Genomic DNA, 18,424 nt, shown 5'->3' with positions numbered 1-18,424 from the left:
TAATACACAATGGAAAGGATAAGCTATTGATGCTTGGACAGTTTGATTTGATCGTCAATCACATCATACTGTACTTATGTACTTACTGTATCACCCCGTTTCCCGCTTTCCTTAGCCCCCCCTTTTTCCTCCGCGTTTCAGACCGCCCGATCGAGTACATAGGGGGCTAGGGACACGGGCCGATGGTGATGGTAATGGGTAGGGAGTCTCTGTCTACCATACTAGTATCACCGATTCACAAAAGCGGGCAAAGAGGGAGAAGGAGAGGGAGGTAGTTGGTAAATAGCCAAAAATCAAGTTATATCTCAATTCTTGAAGTAAGGCCGGGGCGGGTTATTCTCTTTAAATAATACACAGTAATAGAACAAAGTTTGGATTTGTGGAATGTAGTGTATATATATATACGGATGACAGGCTAGCTGCGAGAAAGATCCACCGAAGTGAGAGAAAGCGAGAGCGAGAGAGGAGGGATGGTTTGGTTGGTTGGTTATAGGCTGGCTGGGGTTTAGGGTTTTGCCTCCTCACGCTTAGCAGCCTTTTTCGCGCGCTTTGAAGCACGCTTCTTAGCACGATTTCCACGTTTATTTGAACACTTGCGGTTGGGAGTTGGGGTAGGAGTGGACTCGGGCTCGCGGACGGGGTCCGATTTCTCTTCAACCGGTGTAGGATCTCCGTAGCCCGGGGCCGGGCGTGCCGGGCCTGAGGAGGATCCACCGCAGGTGAAGAGGGGCGGGCCGGGGATGATGTATTCCTGGGCCTTGTAGGCGTCGACCGTGATTCCCGGGTCGGTCGGGGAGTAGGCGCCTGGGAGTGCGACGAGCGAGTCTGGGGTGGTGGTGCCCGAGCCGCTCACCTCGATCTGGTGGCACGATGGGTAGAACTGGGCGCCCGGGTAGGCCCACGCGGCGTGGAGCGCAATGAGCTCGTGGCGGACGAGGTAGGTTCCTGGGGCCAGGCAGGAAGGGATCTTGGATTGAGGTTAGCTGGCTGATCTGGAGTCACGAGGGTCCCATGTAGAGTTTTGGATAGAGAGGAAGGGCATTGAGATTGGTTTGTCTTTGGCAACTCGCTGAATACCAGCTTCTGGAAGATAGACAACGATAGTAGAGGCAGTACATACGGTGTAGGTGATGGAGCCACCCTCTTTCATCAGAGGAGTTGTAGCCCAGACGTTGCTCGTGCCCGATCGGCCTTCCTCTTGGACCTTGAACCAGACGGCTCTGTTCGGAGTCAGTCAATAATTCATGAACTCTACTCTGCTCTGCATTCCCGTCCTCAAAGTCTCAAAACAACAGAAAAAGACTTACTCGTTTCCCGGTTCAAAGGCCGAGCAATCATTGCCGGGGCAGAGAGCCATATAGGTTAACGCCGGGCCTACGTGCGAGTCGGGCCAGAGCGTCCACTTCAACTCCACCTCGGTTCCAGGCGGCACCGGGTCCGCGGTGAGCTTTGCGGGTTTGGAGCCGACGACGCCACCGGCGGTGTAGCCACCGCACTGGAAATCCGGCGAGGTCAAGTCTTCCACGGGTCCGTTGCCCTGGATGGGGCGGAAGATGCGATCGGGGGGCGGGTTCATGTACGGGTCCGTGTTGGGATTGTAGCCATCGTACTTGACACCGCCGATGGTGGCCACCTCCACATATCCATGGGCAGAAACCGTGGTGGCTGCCAGCGCCGCGAAGAGAGTGAAGGAAGCGAAAGACATGATAGTAGCGTAAGTAAGGAGCGTCTTCTTTAAGAAGTTTGGAAGTGAAAGAATGAATGAAGGAAAAAAAAGTCTTGCTTTTTTGCTTTCCCTGACGTCGTCCTATGGGGGGGACTCGCTTGTACTTTATATGTAAACATCGTTCACATTTCCCCCTTCATCTGGACTCTAGACGGCCAAGAGCGGTCTTGGGCATGCAGCTCTGGCGGCAATGCTTCGCTGTTTAATTCCTCGAATCGGCATCGGGGTTAAAGATGAAAAGTCGATGAAAACAGATATAAATGAAAATGAAAATATATTAATTAATCTAATCGGAAACCAACCCTCCTGCATGCTCGTGGATCCTGTAACTCTGCTCATCTGCGCCACGGTGGCGGTCTCACCCGGTGTTGCCCCTTTACTGTACCGGTACTGACGGTAGCTGGAGAAATAAGATTCCCGTCGCGGGCACCGTGTTTGACCGATTCGTCATCCGTCTTTTGTTGGGGAAGATCATCTTTCATATATATGAATAATTACAAATACGTCATACGTCCATGACAAGTCACCGCGATCGAAAGTCTTCCTGGCTTGGGCGTCTCGGGTAGTCGAGACCAGAAATCTCCAAGATGCATGATCGCTTGGGCCGCCCGTCCCTCAACACCTCTATAAAGATACCGGTATCCGTTAATTAATGAGTGTTGTCCGACGCCATATATACGTGCAGCTGAAGGCTGGGTTCTCATTTCATCTGGTTTCAAACAAGATAGCGCAACCCTCTTGCTACTTAAGAACAAAATGTCGGGATATCCAAATGTTATGCTCATAGTCGTAGAGAGAGTTGGTCGATATATAACGGAGGAAGGACTGGTGAGCTAGGAGCTTAATAATATAATGAAAGAGACAAAGAGTTCGCAAGAGGACTGGCTTGCGCAGGAAGATATTCGTCGAATAAGAAATCCTTGATAGAATCACTTGAGAAGTACCTTTGCAAGCACGCTATTGATCGTAGGTTTAGTCATTGCAAAATCATCAACTGGATATTTGAGATGCACAAAAGTTGAGATCTAAGATAGACCTAGTTCCGACGCGTTTGCTTTTTGCATTAGCAGTAAGAACGTCAGAAGAACGCGCTAAAGCAGCCTCGGCCTAATGTATTGCCAATATTCGTAGCGTCGGACAATATTAATAGATGGAAACTTTCAGTAAACATGCTGCTATACCAAGGGGGTGTGAAAGGAAGGGCGGCCCAAGCGATTGAGAGGAAGCGTGGCCCAGGCGATTAGGATATAATAGTGGGACTTGACGTCGCAACAAAAGTAGGCGAAACAATTATGTCTCGCGTCGAAGATGAAATTTATATTTATTTCTTTTTATATACGAAAAGCTTCTTACTAAAAAAAATAGTTTCTATTACTTTAATAAAATTGGCTATCATGTTATTCGAATTCTAATATATTATTGTTTAATAAAAGATTCACTTGATTTTTCTAGATTCGTATCGTTAAAATCGTTAAGAAGCGTTAAAGACTTTTATTTCCGTCAATTCTACGCTTAAGAATGTAAATCAATATACGAAATCTTGATGTATCGATACTCTACGGGTTTGCCGTTTTAGTCATATAATTTCTATTATTCATTTTCTTTTATTTCGAAGCCAACAACGTATATTAATAGATAAATCCCCTTCACATCGACGCTCTACGAGTGTCTCGATTTATTATATTACTTTTGATATTATAGCTCTAATATTCGCCAAGATGCACGCGATTGAAATCGTAAATTTTATTAGATTTTTGCTTGATTTTAAGAGCATTTGACGCGGGATATACTACCAGTAATTATTTCGCTTACTTTAAGGAAGGGCCCTTAAAGTTGCGACGTCAAGTCCCACTATTATAGACTGGTTCGCTTTGTCGGCCTCGGATAGCGGGTCATTGCATCTCGCTGCGTGGAAAATGAACCAGCCGGCCTCCGCGATAAGCGCTTAAAAAAAGGAGGCGAGAATGAGGGGGGGGATCACCTACCTTATAATACTAAATAAACTGCGGTTGGTCTTTTATCAACCGGCGACTTGGGGCGGTGGCTTCAGCGGCTTGCTTGCTTGCGAGAGCGGTCGCCCTGTTCACTGGTCGATATCTGTAATGATACGTAGTAATTGTCCTATTGCAATACATTACACAATACGGTACAGATCCACCCGATTGGATTTGTAAGCTGGAACCTCATAACATCCCGCTGTTACGGGCTTCGGGCAACGGCAGTGTTCAAAAATGTCTATGATGTTGTGTTTATCCCGTTTCAGCACCAAAAACCCCTTAATGTGAGTTTGTAAGCTGGAACTTTGTAGCATCACCCCGTTGATACGAGCTTCCAGCTAAGCTTTGGAACCCTTCGGCACTAATTACACTTTTGTTGCATGGTCGGTCGTAATGTTGACGGATAGCCATGATGACCTTTGGAGGTATCATTAGCACGTTTGATGTTCACTGACCCACCAGGATATAGAAAGCCTACGGAGGTGAGACCTCGTATACTGGCTATGCTTTTACCTATCGGACTTGAAGAGATACACTGTAAGATCAAAAAGTCACATTTAAAGCTGATTGCTACTCATTTGAATAAAGTGATCTCCGGGTATCGTATCAAAGGATACGAAGTCCAGACCACCTATTCCAGCATATCTACGCTGTTTGTTACAAGCCAGAATGATATCTCGAAGAATGACGCCCTTTCCGATCGGCACGTAACTGAATCTTTAATTTTGCCCGTGCCACACCCGCGAGAGACTTCTTGACTTTGGTTAGGGACGTATTTTATGGTAACCAAGTGATGCTTGTGTTTTCTTCGCTTACCAATTTCCAGGTGAGTGGAAACCACCCTTCGCTACTTTCCCGAGGAATTGCTTGCTTCACGCGGCGGCCTCGGTTTTCCGCTAAGCCTTGTTATTCAAATCCTCTACGCTCTTCTTCGGACTCTCTTCCGAGACCTCGCCAGAGACAACGATGTCAAACGGCACGGCGCCATGTCCGTGCTTTCCCAAAGAGGTGCGAGACTCCGGCCGCTGACGAGGGCTGTTCTCGCGGTCTACGAAGTACTTCCGACGCTTTGATGCCTTCTCCAACTTCCACCTGGTTCCCGTATACAGACACCCCCGCCGCGTCAATATATCCCTCCGTAAACCAGTATTCTATGCAGCTTCCAATTTACTTCCGCAGGATGTACTATGGATAAAGAGAGAGCTAAACCATGTTCCTAGGCCTACCTACAGCCGGAAATGCTGTTACCCCGAGCGCAGTTTGAAAGATCGGTGAGTTCTGTATCGATTTTATCCGCTTCTAGCCCCGCGAAAAGAGATATGTACAAAACAGATTCTCGCGCAGATTAGGAATGTCATCGGAGGACGACTACTCCGTACGCATCGATTTCTGTGCATGGCGGCGGGAACTCCTCACCGGCTACTTTTCCACAAGGTGGCTTGCGGCGGTCAAGAGTGGATTAGTTGCTTTGCTTTGCCATCCATTTGGTGCAAGTCGCTCCCAGATCCCAGATACCCCCGAGGGAATCTCGAAGACATCAAAAAAAATGCAAGTCTGGCTGCGGGGTCTACTCCGTATATCCCAACGATTGTGATCCGAGCCAGGTAGAAACTCGTGCAGATTCCCCGTCGCCTTAATCCGAAAGAGTTGGCAAGGAAGATGGAAAGAAAAGAAAAAGGAAAAAAAGAAAGAAAATAAAATTCGAGGCCTGATATAAACTGCTTTGATCATATCCTAGAACATATACCAAGGCGGCCCAAAACTCTTGAATCTAATCAAGAATTCAAAAACTTTACCCTCACGATATCCCGCGTCCTCGGGCCCCGAACCAGATATGCCACGGTCAACAGCTGTCCCCGTCGACGTCCCCGTCCCCGTCCCCGTCCCAACTTTCTTCAAGCCAGCTTCCAGAGTGAAGCTCCAAGCCCGCGTCGACGTTGCCACCCAAGTCCACTACAGCGTCCGCCTCACCCAAAAGAAATTTTTGGCGTCCGTATTCTCGTGCTCTTTAGCAGCACAAGGGAAGCCATCCATTCTTCACACAGCGAGCGTGCGTATAGGGCAAGCACACTAGGTTTTCCTTCAAGGAAACCCCGGGCGTTAGCGTTGTTCATACGCGTTATTCATAAGACTTTCATAGCTCGACTGTCAAGACCACAACGCCTCGCTGTGCAACCGGTATCCAAATATATACCACATCAATTGCGACATGTAGACGCAGAGCGCTCTCTATCTCCCCACTCTAGCCTGGTCATCACTAGCCAACAGTCCCTGCTGCTCCGCCGGACTCTGCGTCCCACTCTCCTCAACGCTCTTGACGGAATCGATCACATCTGCTAACTTCTCACCTTCCCGCTTCCCGCGCTCGACATCTACGAAATAAATCAAGGGCGCCGGCAAGCCCACCAGAGCGGCCAAGAACCAAAATGCCGGTCTAATCTCCCCCGTGCGATCAACAATCGCGCCTACAATCGCAGGCCCAAACACTGAAGAGCCCTTGTCCGTAATGGCGTACAGCGCGTAGAACGCCGCTTCCGAGCCAGGGGGGATCAATTCCCCGAACAGAGATCGGCAGTAGGAGCTCAGTCCACCCAGAACGAAGCCGTAGACGAAACCGAGGGGGTACATTTCCCAAGGTTTCTGGAGGCCGATGACGCCCCACGTTTGAATGAAGGGGAGGTAGCCTAGGAGGCCGTAGAGAGGGATAATCTCAAAGATGCAGATGCATACTAGAATTGTTTGATGGGGTCGGAGATTCAAGGTGCGAGAGATGTACGCCCACGAGAAGGCGCCTAGCACCCCGGCGGTAGTTGAGATGACATTGATGAGGCCAAGAGCTTCGGGAGCCATGTGCAGTTGGGTCTTTGCGTAGAGGACCGCAGTACCAGAGACGGTGGCAATGGCGTCTGAAAGCAAAAACCACGCGCCGAGGAAGAGTGTTATGTCCTTCAGGCGGCGGGCGAGCTTGATGGTTCGCCAGAGAGATTTCCAGGCGTGTGTTACGTAGGCGAGCCAGGTCGTGTTTTCACCATTGGGACCGCTGCGGAGGGGAGGGCCGGGGCGAGGACGTAGCCACAGGGCGGCGGGGATGGTGAAGATGAACCACCATGCCCCTACTATGAAGAGGACAAGACGGAGGGAGAAAGTCGTGCTCTTTAGTGAGAAGATGACCACGATGCAAACGCATTGCAAAAATAGTCCTGCGCTATAGCCGATTCCCATTCCGGTAGATGAGATTTGTGTAGACAGCTGCAACGCGATAGGAGTGAGGTTTTTAGATGGCGGTAAGGGCCGCGTCAAGTCCGGCGAGGGAGAAAGGAGGGCTGCATTTGAGTTTTCTAGATTGTCCTCAGAGTCTAGTTGACTTTCCGACGGCTGATCTTCTAGTACGGTCGACGGCAGCTCTGGCGTAAAATCTGGAGTCTGATATTGTGCTTTGGGATGATGCCTGACCAGCAGGGGTAGGAAGGAGTTTAGGAGCACGAAGCTTGCTCCGAAGCATGTATTTGAGATCATTGCAAGGAGTGCTGCCAAAAGATAGACCTTGGGAACCACCGGTAGAAAGAGCATCGTTGCTATTGAGCCAGCAAAAGCAAAGAACAGAAGCAGCCGTTTTCGATAGTTTCCGCGATCTGCAGCACAGCTTATAGAGACTACCAGGAGAGCTTGAAATAGCACGCTCAGAGAAAATGTGTACATGGCGAAACTGGCCGTGTTGATCTGTATTCCCAGCACAAAGACTACACACTGCCCGAGATCTTTGACGGCATTTTGACCAGGATGATTGGGAGTTGGATGGGAGGAACTCGATGCGCAGGGCGTCGTAAGATCGGATAGAAGGACTCCATTCTCGCGGGCAAGCTGTTCGAGGGTGATGGGTATGAATGAGCCTGGTTGATGTCAGCACAACATCTGTTAAGCCCAGCTTAAGATCCTGCTTCAACCATCAATCCGAAGAGTCGGGACTCCAACAGCCCTCTTGTGGAATATAGGAGCTCCCAGGTAATTCAGAGATTAAACCCCTCATCAACTCGAGCTCCTCCGGGCAGCTCACCCCACTCCACATCCCCACACAGCATCCGAACAGCCAAAAGAGCTCTGCCACTCACCCATTCCACAGATCACAAACACCTCCGCCGCAAATCCATAGGCGTACCAGCCCGACAGCTCCTTGCGACTCGTCAACCGCGTATCCTCGCCCTCGTACTGCGACGGTCCATCTCGGACGCCTCCGCCTATATCAGGACCCATGCTCGCGTTGTCGCCAGAACTCGACCTCTCATCATCTGCTTCGAAAGAAGAGGTGTAGGATCGGAAGGATCGTTTGGCACTGTTCGAAGACAGGGCGCGTGGTGGTCGATGAGGCCTAGTATCGGGTTCGAGGTCGGGATTGGAGTTGGGGTTGGGGACGGAATGGCTGCGAGGGACCATTGTGCTATGATGTCTGGTGTCGGTGTCCGAGGGTAAGGTATCCTCCGTAGTGACGCGATAGGCGCTGGCCAGTGAAAGGAGAGGGCGTTTAGAACATTGTGTTACCGGAGGGTCCGAGAGGTGGCGGGAACATCCTTTGTTGGCCGCGGGATGACAATAGGAATGATATACCCCGTTAGTTGTAGGTAAACAAATCGAGAAGAGACGGGTGTACAACGAGGGGAGATAAGCACAGTAGGAGGGGGCCGAAGTAAGTAGATCGACGCAAGAGAGATGGTGCGGACAGGGCATACCGGTACCTAAATACTTGCCGCATCCAAGAAGGGCAATAATTGCCGCATATATATAAAATCCGTAGATGCATATTATATATAGCTACTAAATACTCGACATATCCTTGGATTGACTAATTACAGTTTGTTGTGCTTCCGGTCCGATCCAGGCCAGTCAAGAGAGCCGCTCTTCTCCATTCTAACCTGGTCACTAGGTATCACTGGGTAATGTAGTAGTGTACCGGTAGTAGTATTACCATGCCACGTCTCCAAGAGTAACTTAGTCTATATAGTCCTCAGTAATCCGGGAATGATGAAGATGATGATGATCAACAAATTGAAGCGATCCATTCAACCGTCCGTCCGTTCATCCAGAGCTCGCCTACGGTAGATACTACGGTAGAACTATTTACGTAGTAGTACCTACTACCCGCCCAATGCTGACTAAGCCACCCGCGGTTCAATTTTGCGAGAGAGCCTCCACTCCGCTCCACTCCACTAGCGCGTCGCAAAGGCCCCACCCGCCTTTGCCATGCCATTCTTTGAAGTTACGGAGCCTTAACGTGGATTAACTACCCAACGCTGCAACCTTGAACAACAACCTACCCATCCCCTCCCCCCCCCCCCCACGACGGCCGAGACGAGACGAACAACAGAACAACCGGCGATATTGGCCAACTTCTCCTCCTTCGACCCTTTGCGATCTGGACAATCAGGCAGGGCACGGCGCCGAGCCCAACGCCTACACCTTCCCTCCCTCCCGGAACAAGGGCGCGCTCGGTATTGCATCCTCACCTTCACGATCCCCGTCGCGCGATCGGCCTCGTCTGGGGGATTGAGACGCGACCCTGCAGCTCTATTGTAAAAAGAATAGACTGGAACACTCGACGCGCCCATGCTCCTCGACCATCCACAATAGCGCACCCCCTGCTCTTCGAGCTCTTCTCAAAACCCCAACCTCGCCTTTCCACGACCTGACCAGACAGACAAGATAGGGTTGACACCGCGGGTACAGGTTGCAGAGGGGGCAGCTGGGGGTGATCTGCAGGGAGTTGAGAGGCCAGACGGAGATCCAAAACCGAGGAGCATGCCCGGCGTCATAATGGATCCCAAGAGCAAGAATGGCTCACATACAAACCACGATAGAGATCAGCGCCCGAATGGTGTGAACGGGGGATCGCATACTTCCGATAAGATGCAAGACAAAAGCGAGGCCAGAGCAGAACCTCAGCAAAACATGACCCCACCGAGCCCTGCTGCCCCCAGTCTATCAAATGGCAAACTCGCAGACCATGCGCGGCGCGAAAATGGAGGTAATGGCGGACCATGGGATGTCCAGGCGCAAATGGACCTGCTTCCCCAAGAGATCATCCATATGACGGAAGGTTATCAGCCTCTCTCAAAGTTTCTGCAGCGAGTAGTGCAAAAGACCCATACGGAGTTGATCAACACATTAAGTGATTTGGAACAAATGCCTACGCCTGCCTCTGCGCTCAATGGCAATAGTGCTACGGACGACTCGTCACAGGAGAATGTCCAGAAGAAGATGCGATTGATGAATTACGCAACATCCGCCCACGAATCACTGACGAAGGCATTAGTTATTACGGGATGGAGTCGTAAGGCCGAGGACGTAAGCAAACTGATTGATATCCGACTGCATTTGGAAGCTCAAAAACAGCTATACACGACAGCCATTGAGGCCATGGCGAGCAACAAGAGGGCATTGCATAACTTTCGGTTGCCAAATCCGGATTTCAAGACGGCTTTGGAGGCTCTGACCACAGGAAAATCATCTTGGATGCCAGATGTATGGACCCCTTTAGATCACTTCAATGCAGTTGACTAACGAGAATAGCTGGGCTACATAAAACCGCCACCTTTGACGGCCAAGGAGCTTCTGCGACAAATGGAGAAGCTGAACACTCTGCTCTCAATGCGATTAAACCTGGACGACTATGACAAGATTCCTCCACAGTTCAAGAATTTTACGATCCAGTCTGGTCGTGCGACATTCAAGGTACCGGGCGAATTTGAACTAGATCTTACAGTCGCAAACGAAGACCCAGGGTCGCAGTATTGGTTCATTGATTTCCGATTCCTATTTCGGCCGTCTTCGTCAAATATGAATCTAGGAATTCGCAACTACATCGAGAGCAGGGTCAATGAGACTCTTTTCACCGATGGCCTATCCGGATGTTACAAGTACCTGCATGAGCTCGTTCTGACCTACAAGATCAAAGAGTTCCGACGCCAGGGTGATAACTTGGCTAGGTCGATCTGGACTGATACATTGAGTGTAGAGAACCTGAATAGACCGATTTCGATCCAATACTGGGTGGGAAGATATTCTGGTCAGCCTATGAATGGTAAATCGTCGAGTGCCAGGCCCTCCAAGAGCTGGATCATTCTTGGCGTTCACAGTGGCAAAGTGCCTGGCCGGTGTCCAAGCCCCAAAGACACCAGCCGATTATTCATCAGATGGTTCAGAGACTTCAAGGAAGTGAAGGACCCGGATATCAAACTCGACGATGTCGATATTTCTACGGAATCGCTGCTGAAGACCGTCATCGGGAAACACATCGATCATATTCTGACATCTATCTTCGAAAAGTTACTGGCAAAGCCTCTGTACGCCTCGCGAGAACTTGAAATTTCTTTGCATATCTCTGTCGACGATCCTGCGGACTCGGAACTCAAGGTGCAGTTGACTCAAGAACACCGTTTGTCAATCAAGATTGAGCCCATGTCTGGCCGCTTCGTATTAGGACCCGTCTCCAAACAGTATTCTCAAACGGAATTCGACCTCAACCGACGAAGCCAGGACCCAGCGACGGATGGCCATATTTACATCGAACGTCTCCGATCAATGTTATTAACGGAGGATCTTCAAGTTCGTGCCATAAGCGTAGGGTGGACTCGTGTCAACAAACCTGGCCTCAGCCAAGAAAGCATGGCTGAGATTGTTGGCAAAGAGGCTCTGCCCACTGTTTGGTTTAGGCGGCCTGGCTGGGAGAAGGACTGGTACCTGGTTGTGACTCAGAGCATGGGCGGGGAGAAATGGCATCTGATAAAGACGTGAGTGGATATCTTTCCTGCCCTATTTCCTTATCCTCGGAAGCTTACACAGACAGTGCCATGGTACCTCATACTCTAAAGAAAGAGGTTCTAGGCGTGGGTGAATGCATCAAGCTACCGATCAAGAGTGTCTCCCCTATCACCAGTTATTCTTTCCTTTCTACCCTCAACATCTTCACAGCTGGAGTGGTATCCCATCACATCAATGCGAAGACGCTCCACGCCAGACGTGTCCAGCATAAGAGCGTCAAGGGCAAACTTGCAAAATCGATCGCTCTACCATCAATCTATGCGAAACTTTCGGACCTCATTCCATCGAAAAATAGATTGTCCCGGACTGGCATGAGTTGGGCGAAAGACGTCATCAAGATATCGTTCCAGGGCATCGAGGTCATTGGGCAAAAGCCAAGTGAGGCGACCGAATCCGCCATTTCCACATCGGTCACGCAGGCATCACAGTCATCAGCACCAGTCCCTCAGGCCCCTAGTGTACTCATTCCTCCAAAGTCATTCAACGTAGACGAACGCTCGGTGCTGGTGACAGAAGCACGCCTGATTGCTTCGCTCCCGAAGGCTCTGCTAAACATCAAGGATCAAGTTGATAAAGACATTATCTTCAATGCAGAGACTGCCTCCTTCGCTGTCCGGCTACGCAGCAAGGTCGGCGACTCCGTCATTCCTGATTTGGTGGAGTGCCTGGTTAGAGTCGAGCGACTAGTCGAATTCATTCAAGTCCTTGATACACATAAGGATACCTTGACTTGCGACATGGTTTCACTCGGAAAGATCGTCTTTACATATCAAGAGGTCTCATCAGTCAGCCCCCTTGACGCATCGGATGCAGGGATTGATACAGCCACCAAATATAGTGCGGCTGTGGATTATAGTGCCGCAGACAATACCATGGCACTGATGTTGGAGGGAGGCAACCCGCATCTTCGGATCGCAGATAGCCTGGCGACTATACTGAATGGTTCAGAAGGCCTCAATGGTGTCGCAACTCTTCTTCCCCTCACTCTTCCCGTTCTCCGAGCTCTGGACACGATGGAAGATGCCTGGTCTGCGGAAGAGTTGTCCGGCAAGGGACAAGTCATCGTCCACGCTCGGGCCACAGACTCTTACCTCATCCGCTACAGCCTCTTCCCGAAAAGCCCTCTAGCCGCCAGTGTCTCCTTCAATGTCAAGCTACGCTCACGCAATTCTCAGCCATGGTGGCACGTCCGCCGTGTAGCCACTGCCCGTAATGGAGAGCCAGACGCGCTCGAGGAGGATCTAGCGCCTCTGTGGGCTCTGTCGCCGTGTCCTGATTGGAAAGGTATGCGGATGAGTGGTGTGGCGCGGAATAAGAGCATTGAGAATCTGCTGGTGAAGCTGGACGAGACTGTGAGGAGGTTTGCGCTGAGTGGAAAGAATCTGAATAGTGCTGTGTCCGCACCGCCCCCGGCTCAGGTTCAGGCGCCTGCTCCACAAAAGCAAATACCGACCCAGAATCCGAGACAACAGCAGCAGCAGCAGCAGCAGCAGCAGCATCAGAGATGGCAACCGGCTTCCAATCAAGGCCAGAGTCAGGCGAGAAATCCGCACAATCCGCACAATCGAGAGGTGGTAGAAATTGATTAGGGGTGGTGCTGCGAGCACGAACACAAAAGATTAATGTGACACGAAAGACACTATAGGAGCGGAGCGCAGCCTGGCGCAGGCGGCGATAGTGCAATGCGCTCGTTGATTTTCTTCACTTCATATTCTACGAGTTGTTTTTCCAATATGCATCTGACTCATAGGTGCTTTTGCGTTGGCGTTTATGGGGTGGGCCGACGTCCTGGGTATGGGATGTATGTGTTTTTAAGTGGCCTTTTGCCTTTGGCGTTGAGACTCGGCGTGGCAAGCAAGCAAGCTCTCTAGGCTTTGCATGCATTAAATTGGGAGGAGATGTGAAGAACGAGAGATGAGGGCGGAGAGGACGAGGAAAATACAGTGCTGGGAGTTTTTTATAGCGACGCCGCTGCTCCATGCTCGGGAGAAAGCATTCAAATGGGAGGAGGGTTTGGGTTGGAAAGGATAGCTAGCTAGCACCATGCCGTGCGATGAGATGAATATGTGCGTGCGTGCTTTAGTGGTGGTCAGTCAATCAATCGTCGATGGTTGGAATTTGTTCCATAAATCTCAATCACGATAGTTGAGAAATTACAAAACAATTCCATTGTCCCGGCACCCACTTGAATCTCTTGATACCACGAAGTATGTATATCTTTCCATCTCCCAGCCTTGTGTGAATTCTTCTCGGGAGGATTATCAATACCCCTTTGACTTTCGATAATTATTATTATTATTGTTATTACATTGGGAGAAAAATCTGCCATCGACTGGAGTCCGTCTGTCGAGCTGTTTCCATAAGTAGGTTAGGTAGATACAGCACTAGGTAGGTAACTGACTGCCAATGCACAAACGAACCTTTTTTTTTTTTCTTCGCATCAAAACTATGGATCAATCAGTACTTCTGAAGGGAAATCAAAAGATAATGGTAAAGAATATCTGTGTTAGCTGATGCTCATCAATTCTCTGTATTCGAGGAAGTGATTGATTCAGACCCGTCAAGCTTAAACCTGCTCTGCTCGTCTAAGACAGTAAGACGTACCTAGATCACAAAGGGAAATAGGAAAAAAAGTTGATTTTTAAAATAAAGAAAGAAGAAGAAGGCTTAGGTTATTCGCTCCACTATTCAAGACTTGCTCTCTCTCTTTTTTTTATTTTTTTTAGAAAAAAGAAGAGGGGGGCGGGGAGCAGATAAGCGAAAGCATGTATATATATACATGTATGTGTATATATATATATCTATATATATATCAACAAACAGTACCTATCTCCTTCAATCTTCAATCTACCCTCTTAAAAATAAAAAGCAGCGTATACATCCCAAAAGGAAAAAAAAAAAAAAAAAAGTCGTCCCGTCTCTTAGATCGTAAAGAATCTTTTTGGTACCGAAACCAACTCTCTGTTTAATTGAAAAGGGTAAAAAGAAAAAGAAAAAAAAAATTCTTTCTATTTCCCTCATATATATATATATATCTCTATATATATATATATATATCTCTCTCTATATATATATATATATATATCTCTCTCTCTATATATATATATATAAACATATATATGAACAAACAGCATCATCTCCTCTAATCAATCAACGCTCTTGAAAATAACAAGCTGTATACATCTATCTGTCTATACACACAAATATATATATATATATATATATATCTTCCAGAAAAAGAAAAAAAAAGTCCTCTCGTATCCTAGATTCTAGAGCGTAAACAGCCTTTCTGAAACCATCCCTCTGTCCTCTGTTTATTTGAATTAGGCTCTGCTTTACTTTTCTTTACTTTTCTTTTCTTTCTTTATCTTTAATTCTTTCTCAATTTCTCTTTCCCTTTCTCCCTCCCCCCTTCCTATTCCCCCCTCCTCCCCCCTAAAATCCAAACCCCAAATAAACCAACCAAACCAAAGCCCAAAAAATCCAAGCCCCCCAAAAAGACATAGCGAGAGAGAGTTTCCGGGTGCGGTACGGTGCGAAAGCGAAGTGGAAAAGAGATTTATTCATATTTCTACTTCTACTTCTACTTCTATGTATGCGTTAGCAATTAGGTGAGTGGAAAGGAGGTAGGTCGTAAGTAAGTAAGTAAGTAAGTAAATAAGTAAGTAATAGATAGATTGATTGGCTTGCTTGGTTAAGCAGCTTGTACGTACATACACACATACACATACACATATACACACATACACACATGCACACACACACATCATCATCATCATCATCAAAGCCGAGCTGAATTTACATACACATACACATACACATACACATACATATACACATACATATACATATACACATAAATACACACACATCGAAGTTCGAAGTTCGAACTTCAAACTTCAAACTTCAAACTTCGAACGAATGCTCGCCTAGACGGGAAGGTAAACACGCTCACCCAAGTCAAAAAAAAAAAAAAAAAAAAAAAAAAAAAAAAAAGCCTCAGAGCTAGAACTTACTAGTCAGGCAACAAAGGGAGTCCTAGGCTAGAAGCAGGAGAGCCGCTGTGCGAGCGTGCAAGCGAGCAAGCGAGCAAGCAAAGCGTCTTCGTTCGTTCGCTCCTTGCATGCATGCATACTGCGGCTTAATCGTCGGCTCGCTTAGGTGGGCCTCCTTTCAGCCTTTCAGTCTTAGTCGGTATAAGCGATTGCGGATCGGAAGCGAGTGCGGATTTTTCGAATGTATTAGAAATTCTTATATACTATAGCAATTACTATTATAATTAACTAAAGAATATTTATATAAATAATTAATTTACGAGCATATCTTTTTCCGAAACATTTAAAATCGTATTATTAATCGATAACAAGCTTGCTATTAAGCAGCAAAGTAAAGAAAATCTTGAATCTACTGCAAAATAACAACGCGTCGATAAGATTTAAAAAGAAGAAAAAGATATTAAATATCGTAAAGGAATCGCATAGTTGAGCGCGAGCGTAAAAGTATTATACGAAAACGCTTTGCTATAAGCTTAATTATTAAAGACGATAATACAATGCTCATTTTAATTCTCGATTCGAAAGAGATTTGATAGATGCAACAACTTCTTAAAGGTCAAATTTTGCGGCCTCGTAAAAAAAGTATTCTTCGACCAACTCTTTCTCAACCCGAACTTTCTTACGATAACGATGATCTGATAATTATAACCGATACTATTAGAGACCCTTTTTTAAAGCAAGATGTTTTTCCTTTTTCTAGTATTAATATCGATAGCGATAGTTTCAATTTTATAATAGTAGAGATTCAAACGATTCGTTGCGTAAAGTAAAAGACGAATCAGACTTTGAAAATAGCAATCGATAGTTAAATGTTTTATCAAATGATACGATTTCGGATGTTTCGAAAGAAGATATAATCGCAGATTAATTATTCATATAAATAATTTTAAGTTGTAATAGTAATTAATTGCTATAATATACAAAAATTTCTAACACATTCGAAAAATCCGCACTCGCTTCCGATCCGCAGTCGCTTATACCGACTAAGACTGAAAGGCTGAAAGGAGGCCCACCTAAGCGAGCCGACGATTACGCTCTTAGATAGCGCATATGAGAGAATATAATAAACCCTCTAGGAGAAACAATCTACTGCTATAAAGCTTTAAAGAAATTTAAGAAAAAGAAAAAGAAAAAGAAAAAGAAAAAGAAAAAGAAAAAGAAAAAGAAGAAGAAAAAGGAAAAGAAAAAGAAAAAGAAAAGATGCAACAAAGACATCATCACCGATAGCGAGAGATATATACCACAAAAAGTAAACCCTTTTCCCCCTCCCTTTTTCCTTTTTTCCTTCTACAAGCCAATACTAAAAGCAAGCAAGTATTCATTCATTCCAAACAATCGTAAACCCCCAATTCAGACTCCAGATCCTAATATATACACACACACACACACACATATATATATATATATATATACATACACCGACAGGTCCTTAATAAATATTCGCATTCACCCTCGCACACTCGCACACCGTAAGCGAAATCCTCATTTCTATACCTCTAGCGCTTTAACCTTCTCAATCACAACGTTTGTTTGTTTTCCGTCCGCTGCGGGCGAGCAGTGTGGGAATGTTTGTCGTCGTCGTCGTGAGGGCGATGAAAAATTAAGCAAGCAGGCCAATCTTTTGAGGTACGTGCGGTACAAACTGCACTAGAGGGCGTCGACGTCGATGATGGAAGTAAGGAGGCCACGGGCTTGACGCGAAGTGCGGGTAAGACCCCGGGCAGGGTTCGTTGGGGTGGCTATTGTACTGGCTTTGGTGGTCGCGAGAGCCTGGGTTTGCGGGCGCGTAGTGGTGTTTGTGTTGGGGTGTTGAGGGGGGAAATGAAAGCCAAGGAGTTTGTTTCTCTTTATATAAACGATTTACTTTCGAGTGGTTTTGCGGAGCTAATTATGTAAAGAGTATAAAAGAGGAAAAAGAAAATTACTTAAAGCGACTTGGCAAGCTGTTTTAACCCTTTGATATTAATAATTATATTTTCTGTCTTAAACCCTTAAAACGATATTATACTTTCGGCCCTTTCCTTAAGCAGTCGCCTTTCGATCTTATTATGAAAATGATTGGTATCGGCGTCGAGAGTCTCGGACTTTTGTACAATGAGGTAGCTATCGGGAACCTGTGGTGGAAAAGAGTAGTATACGTGAGGCTTGGGAGTGTATATGAATATCTTGTGAATTCTCACCGTGTTCTCGGTAGACACACCAGCGTTAGAGACAATGACGGAAACCAACCCCTCTGGAGCTGGGAAAGGCGATGCGAGAGTGAAGGCCAGTATAACCAGCTACCAGAGCGAGGAATTCATGCACATTAAAGCGATGCTAAGAAAGTTTGAATTGTGTGTGGTAGAGGAATGAGTGCGTTGGATAATGGGCTACTTAGGGCTGAGAGACAAGAGATGAATAGTGTAGTCAGTCGCAAGATAGTGTAAAGCGGTACAGGGGCAATTGGTAGTAACTGTAGAGTCCAGAGTCCAGGTATAGTCAATTTTCCTGGAGAAGGGGATTGCAAGTCTCCAATAACGAAAGTGAAAGTCATCGGTAGGCTCAGCCATCCCGCTTTATATAAGTATATTTTCCTGAGCATGAACACAAGAGAAATCACTTTAGAGCAGCGAATCCGAAAATCTCTCAAGGCATCGAGGGAATTTTCTCTCCGTCCCGGCTCCGCGAGTATCCTGGGCGTAGGTAAAAAGGAGAAAAGTCAACAAGGTGGGCCATAAAGGAAATATTCTGGAAGGCTCATGGTGGGACACGAGAGCCAGATCCAGTATCCAGTTACCAGGGTCCAAGCTGAGTCAAATGCAGGAGACAATGGTGCCAAAAAAGCTTCAAGTCCA

At 47.2% G+C, this 18,424-nt stretch overlaps 3 protein-coding genes across 3 annotated transcripts; 1 reads left to right on the top strand and 2 right to left on the bottom strand.

The window, feature by feature from the left end:
- Window positions 1-505: 505 nt before the first annotated feature.
- L3040_009419 (uncharacterized protein) lies at window positions 506-1,705 on the bottom strand (the record flags this gene model as incomplete). Its single annotated transcript, XM_007297718.1, has 3 exons — window positions 506-967; window positions 1,121-1,220; window positions 1,308-1,705. The coding sequence occupies 3 exons, from the start codon at window positions 1,703-1,705 to the stop codon at window positions 506-508; spliced, it is 960 nt and encodes a 319-aa protein (XP_007297780.1).
- A 4,247-nt stretch (window positions 1,706-5,952) lies between these two features.
- On the bottom strand, window positions 5,953-8,154 carry L3040_009418 (uncharacterized protein; the record flags this gene model as incomplete). The annotated part of the gene is made up of 2 exons (XM_007297719.1): window positions 5,953-7,613; window positions 7,833-8,154. The coding sequence occupies 2 exons, from the start codon at window positions 8,152-8,154 to the stop codon at window positions 5,953-5,955; spliced, it is 1,983 nt and encodes a 660-aa protein (XP_007297781.1).
- Window positions 8,155-9,528: 1,374 nt separating this feature from the next.
- Window positions 9,529-13,124, top strand: L3040_009417 (uncharacterized protein; the record flags this gene model as incomplete). The annotated part of the gene is made up of 3 exons (XM_007297720.2): window positions 9,529-10,236; window positions 10,285-11,504; window positions 11,561-13,124. The coding sequence occupies 3 exons, from the start codon at window positions 9,529-9,531 to the stop codon at window positions 13,122-13,124; spliced, it is 3,492 nt and encodes a 1,163-aa protein (XP_007297782.2).
- Window positions 13,125-18,424: the final 5,300 nt, after the last annotated feature.

This window comes from Drepanopeziza brunnea (genome assembly GCF_022702325.1).
Source record: "Drepanopeziza brunnea f. sp. 'multigermtubi' strain 214-2 chromosome Unknown ctg19, whole genome shotgun sequence".
Taxonomy (NCBI): Eukaryota; Fungi; Ascomycota; class Leotiomycetes; order Helotiales; family Drepanopezizaceae; genus Drepanopeziza; species Drepanopeziza brunnea.
Note: the sequence above shows the minus strand (reverse complement) of the source record. Positions and strands in the feature narration are given on the sequence as shown.